General features: G+C 38.0%; 1 protein-coding gene across 4 annotated transcripts in view; it reads left to right on the forward strand.

Annotated features, from left to right (window-relative positions):
- The window catches only part of BVES (blood vessel epicardial substance), a 28,090-nt gene extending 24,189 nt beyond the window's left edge, over positions 1-3,901 (forward strand). For all 4 annotated transcript variants that reach the window (XM_019006063.2, XM_019006062.2, XM_019006064.2 and 1 more), the window contains one exon: positions 2,463-3,901. Coding sequence is in view for 3 of the 4 variants with exons in the window: in XM_019006062.2 (XP_018861607.1) it covers positions 2,463-2,587 (125 nt within the window). In the remaining variant the exon portion in view is untranslated. The remainder of the gene's footprint in view (positions 1-2,462) is intronic.
- Positions 3,902-6,000: the final 2,099 nt, after the last annotated feature.

The raw sequence follows: 6,000 nt of genomic DNA on the forward strand, positions 1-6,000 counted from the left end.
TGTTTATCATGTGACACTTGTGCTTGACATCCATGGTCCATCTGTATGTAATTCATTAGTAAGTGAAATAGAGGTATCTCTTTTTCCAAAATTTGAGTTAAGAAAAATAGTTCAACCTGATCACAAGCCTAGTTTCACTTGAATTTCAGTCCTTCAAATAATATTTTGTTATTGGTTTCTGTTCTGTAATTTTATTGCTTGACAGCCATTCACATATTTTTTAGAGATACAATCTCCTTTTCTGTGGTACTTGTTTTTTAGGTATCTCAGATTTGCTGGTCTATGCATCTGTATTTGTTAACTTCTAAGCTGAGCAGGAATGTAAAAAGGTTTTGGTTGGGTAATGTTTTTAGTAGTATTATCAAATTATATGCTCCCCACTTGTGGTTAAAAGCGGGACTGGATTTCATAGGAATGTTATTATGTATTTTGGTTTAGGCCCTCAAGAAAGGGCAACAAAATGTAGTGAAAGGAAAGTCTGACTCAGTCACTTGAACATCTGTCTGACACTGGATAATGGCATCAGTAAAAAAATTTTGTATTTGGAGCAAATAAGAGCATGTCTTTGGAACAAACAGGCTGAGCAAATTAGACCTTATATTGGATCCTGTTGTACAAACTTCTGGTTGCTCACTTCTGTTTTCTGGAGAGAATTAAGTAGTTTTAAACAGAAGAAAACCATTTTAAAAATAACAAACTGCGCTAAAACAAAGATCTACAAAAAAAAAAAGAAGCTGGAACCATAACTCAACATTTTCAGGCACCCTTTTACCTTTGTGTGTCTCCCAGAAAAGCAAATTTAGTATCCAAATGTATCCACAGACTTTGGGTGGGGTACATTAGCCAGTTAATTGATCTAGTTATCCTTCGCTCAGGCCATAAAACACATCTGTGTGGACATAAATATTAAACAATTTTGGTATCTAAAAGTGTATTATGGCAGTTTAAGTAGTTTTTGAATCTCAAAAGAAAATACTAATACATTTTCAACATAAAACGTTCTGAAATGCCAATTCCCAACAGTGTCTTTGTGAATGTGGCTTAAAAATGCAGTATTATTGTAACTTGCTGGTGTTGCCTGTGTCTGTATACTGTTCTCTGTGTGTAACACATACAGTGCAAATGAGTCCTCATAATTTGGCTTCCTTAGCACAGCACTTTATATCTGATGAACTTTTTTAAAAATAAGAATGTGTTATGGCTATCAGTATTTTCTTCAAGAATATTTAAATTTTTAGCTTGTATGCAAACAGTCTGTTAGCATGACCTTTATTTCTTGCTGTTTTCTTTTCAAATTCAAAGATTTCCATAATATTTTTGTCATCATATACTAGATGTTTGCAACCTCATACTGTTGCAGTGGTCTAACTCTAGAAGAGGGTACTGAGAGAAATACATGTCCACGTGTAGATTTGATTTCTGAGTGAACAATGGAAAGTAGAATTGTTCAGCTGATGTAAAAGGAGTTTTCTGGTTTGATCCTCATACTGAAAATTTAACTGCAATAGAGGTAGTTTGCAGGGGTAACTTGTACAAAAACTCCATTTAATGTCTTGACAGTGATAGCTGTGGTGTGCTCTGCTCTGGCAGACAAGTTGCTGCCTTTCTAAAAGGTAGTTTTATTGCAGTGAAATCACTGTCAGTCAAAAGTTATGTGGTCTTTGCCTGTAAAAATTGTTTTCTCTGTGGTTGTTTATGGGGGTATAAATCTTGTAAAAGTTTCATATTATTGTGCTGCGTAAAACTCAGGAAGATGTGTCAGAGGAGGTTTAGGTTGGCTATTAGGATAAGGCTCTTCACCCAGGGGTTGGTTGGGTAGGCTCCCCAGGGAAGTGGTCACAGTGCCAAGTTTGGTAGAGTTCAAGAGTGTTGTGTCTCAGTGTCTGGACAATGCTCTCAGGCACATGGTGTGGCTCCTGGGGTGTCCTGTGCAGGGCCAGGAGCTGGGCTTGATCCTGATGACTCCCTTCCAACTCAGCATGTCCTGTGACTTAAATATGATGTTAAAGGCAGCTGTGGCTTTGGTGCTGTGCCCATCCAAGGTTTGCCCAGTGCACTGAGGACCCTTCCCCACAGCTGGGAGATGTCCACACCTTTTGTACTTGGGGCAGCCACTCGTGTTGCTGTAATTGGAGACGAGTCAGAGGGTGAGTGCAATGGTGAGAAAATTATCTCCAGGGAGCAAGCAGTGGGCACCCTGAGCTGACAGGTTTGCACTGAACTTGGGGAGAGTGCTGTGTCTGTGGTTAGCAATAGACATTGCTGGTTCAAAGCAGCGTGACGGTTCCATGTCTAGAATTTCCTGGTGCCCGTGGCAGATAACAAAGAAAACTTGACTTAGAAATCCTCTCATGAAGCAACTAGGGCAGGATCATCAGCCTGCGTCCACTTTGTCACAAATAGGTCTATGTAGCAGGTGTACATTGTTAAATTAACTGGTAATTTCTCTGTACCTGTGACAGGCCCAGGCCGGACATCTCCTTACCTGAGAACTTCAGCCAAGATGAAGCCGATAGAAGAAAGTGTTGAGGATGATGTCTTTGAAGCACCATCTGCTGACAAGCTTGAACTCCAGCGGCTGCCTTAAACAGCTCTGTCCTCAGGTGTATCAGAGATCCAGTGCAAAAGGAAGGAGCTGAATTTGGGAGGAATCAGAAAGCTAAGCCCACCTCTCCATGCTTGAATTTACTGCAGCATATGCCAGTGGCTTCTAGATGGAAATGTCATGTTTTATTTTACTTCTAAATAAAATAAATAAAATATTGTGTGGACTTTTTGTTGCTTCTTTTTGGTTTCTTTATTTCTACTTTGACATTTGCCATTATAAACTTAATATTGTTTTGCTGACTAGCTGGAAATTTCTAGACTTACTTGGTGGAGAATATCCCCAGTTTGATTTACCTATGTTCCCTCAAAGTCTGATCTTAGTGTTTTAGGTGGGAGATTTTGAAACTCTGTTTCCAAAGCCATGTTGCTGTTACCAACCATCATCGTTGTGACAGTCTGGTGTGAAAAACAGTCTTCTGGTTCAATTTTTTTTTTTAAGGTATTTGCCTTTAGTGTTTCCCAGTCTCACTGCTTGACTCCAAAATTGTAGTAATTACTTAAATTTTAGTTTTTCTTGGCCAAAGCTTTAAATTTAATGCTGCCTTTTCAACCTTAACTTTTTCTTCTGTAGGCAACTGTATTATACTAAGCTTCATGATTTTTCCTTGGCCTTATTCATGGAGAGACTGAGCTGTTCTGAATTAACCTTCCACCAAAGAGACACACAAAAGACACTTGATGTAGGAAATTCTGTTCAAACCCCAAAACTAGGGTAGCTGCAAGTTTAGTAAAGCCCAGTCTCAGAAAGGGAGACATTGGGAAGCTTTTATAAGTGGCACTTGTAGCAGTCCCACTTGTGCTATGCAGTGACATCTACGTGGTAGCTGTACTACTTAGCTCTGACAATTCTTGAAAAACATGATTCTAACTAAGTATAACAGAAAATAGCTATTCCTCCATTTATAAAGTTGCACAAAATTGAAACACCAAATAATGGAATTTGATGTCAACTGTCTAGCAACTAGAAGTGTCATAGTCTGGGGTTTTTTTTTGTTTATGTCATTCCATATTATTTCTGTAAGTAAGGAAAAGCATCATGTAATCATTCAGATTTAAAGGAAGGCTTGTGTACAGGGATAGAAGATGTGCTGTAAACACACGGTTCACTCATTTTGAGGTAATACTAATTTCAATTAGCAAATCAAATATAAAACAACATCTATTTTTAAATCAGAACATCATGTTCTGTTGGTCATAACTGTAACTAAGTAGAAGATATGAACTGTACTAGCAGATTGTTGGTTTTGCTGACCTGAATGCCTGTGGGAGAAAAATTTAAATTTTTGGTTTATTTTTTTTTTGTTTGTTTGTTTTTTGGGCGGATTTGTTATTGTTTGTTATTGTTGGGTATTTTTTGAGAATTTTGTGCTTTCAATGAGTTTGTATATATAAGAATGCAATGCTTGAGTACCACGTGTGTCAGGGAGACTGAACTAAAAGATATCAATTCACTCTGTCGAGGATTGTCTTAGAGGTACACTCAAGGCCAGAGCCTCCTATTCTCATAACAAAGCAGTTTGTTTTGAATTTTGTGGAATGAACTTCACGTGGAGCTGACTGAGCTGTAACTCTCAGGCACAGGAGCCTGTGTGCTCCTACCCCAGGAGGTAAATCTGCTTTGGAGAAACTGGCCAGAGCTGGAAAAAATTAATTTGAGCATTTAGAGAGGATTCAGACAATCAGCTGTAGCCCAGGACTTGGGAAGTCAGGTGTGTAGTGGCAGAGCTGGTGAACAGCTAGACCTCAATTAACATGAAGAAACATGAGAGCCATGATTCACGTGATGTTTCTACAGGCTGAAAAACAGCTCTCTGGTTCTAGTCCACGAAGGACATTTCAGTAAATGGCAAGGGTAGAAAAGGTTAATTCAACAACCAAAACTCTTTTAATAATATTAATGTATTTTAGATAACCAGTGTTCTGAAACAGTCATTTTACAAACAAGACAAATGTATTTAAATTCAAAAAATATAATCTGTTGAACTGGTATGCAAATACTAAATGTCTTCTTTTTTTCCTATACTATTTCCCTTCAAGAAATGAGGACAATAGGATTATAATCTCCTTATGGAAAACAGGCTACTTTACTTGATATATGCATTAGTAAGCAAAACAAAGATCTAACAAAAGAAGTGATTTAGTTTAAAAATATAGCAATACTGGTACAATTAAAAAGCAAGGGCTAGATTCTTCAGTAAATTTTTGGCTTCTAGGTAGAGCCTAATTGCAAAAGTACAGACTTGAAAAGTATCTTTGTAAGTGGAAGGCAGCAATTTTTCAAGCTACATTGTGCATGACTGGCTATTGCATACACATTAACAAATAATTTGGATGGAGTTTTGGGAAGTCAAACTGTAAAGACACATTTTAACCTTATTACAGGAATTACAGCAACAGTTACTTTAATTATTCTCCCAGAAATGCTGTAGCAAGTGCTTCTGAGTAAAATGCTGGCTTTGCATCTCTGATGCCACATTGGTCACAGCTGCTCCTGCTCAAAGGGAAATGCGTTTTTCAGTACTTAGGGGATTAATAAGGGAAGACAAACCATCCTAGTTAATTAGTCCTGACATGTAAACTTCCTGAGAGCATGCTGATGATAATATGAAAGTCATTAGAGGGTGCAGAGATGCAATACAAAGCAAAAGTTGTGGGATCACTTGGTATTGATTGCAATATGGTCTCTGTACTGTTTCTTTCAGTAGGAGAGCAATAGCAAGTGGCTCAGCAACACTGCAAAAGGTGATGGGCTCATTTTTGACCATTTAACAGAACAAAATGCTTTTCAGTTGATAAAGTTATTATGACTACAGGTAAAACAAAGAATTTTCAGTGAGCTTAAATATTAGCTGGATTTCAGTTCAGAAGAATATTTACTTAGCATTTAATGCACAAAAAATAAGTTAAAAATCTAAGTTACAGCAGTGCCATGTCATGCCTGTGTGTTTGCTAAATACCTCTGGAAGCCTTGAGAGCTTTTTTTTCCCTAGAGAACTCTTTAAGACCCCTAAGTCAGAGATAAGGTAGATATTAGGGCTTTGCACAGGGATGAGTGCAAGTAATACTACAACCTCCAGTATTACACCTTGTGTAGCTGAATACTGTTCAGTCACTGCAATTTACCGTGCTTGAATTACTCCTTAGCTTTCTCCTGGGAGATTAATATCTGTTACAGCCACATCCTGATTTCCTGTGCAAAGTGCTTTGGGATAGCAACTCCCTGTCATCCTTCACAGCAGAGAACAGATCAAAGGCAGTGCCTCTTGACATGCATCCACTTGTATGCTATTCCTTCAACACTCCTGTGTTTGCTGTCACTCAGTGATCCATCCTGTTCCAAAAACTAAGGAATTTAATAATAGTATAGACATTGTCTGCCAAAATACTGTGAAG

This window comes from Parus major, chromosome 3 (genome assembly GCF_001522545.3).
Source record: "Parus major isolate Abel chromosome 3, Parus_major1.1, whole genome shotgun sequence".
Classification (NCBI taxonomy): domain Eukaryota; kingdom Metazoa; phylum Chordata; class Aves; order Passeriformes; family Paridae; genus Parus; species Parus major.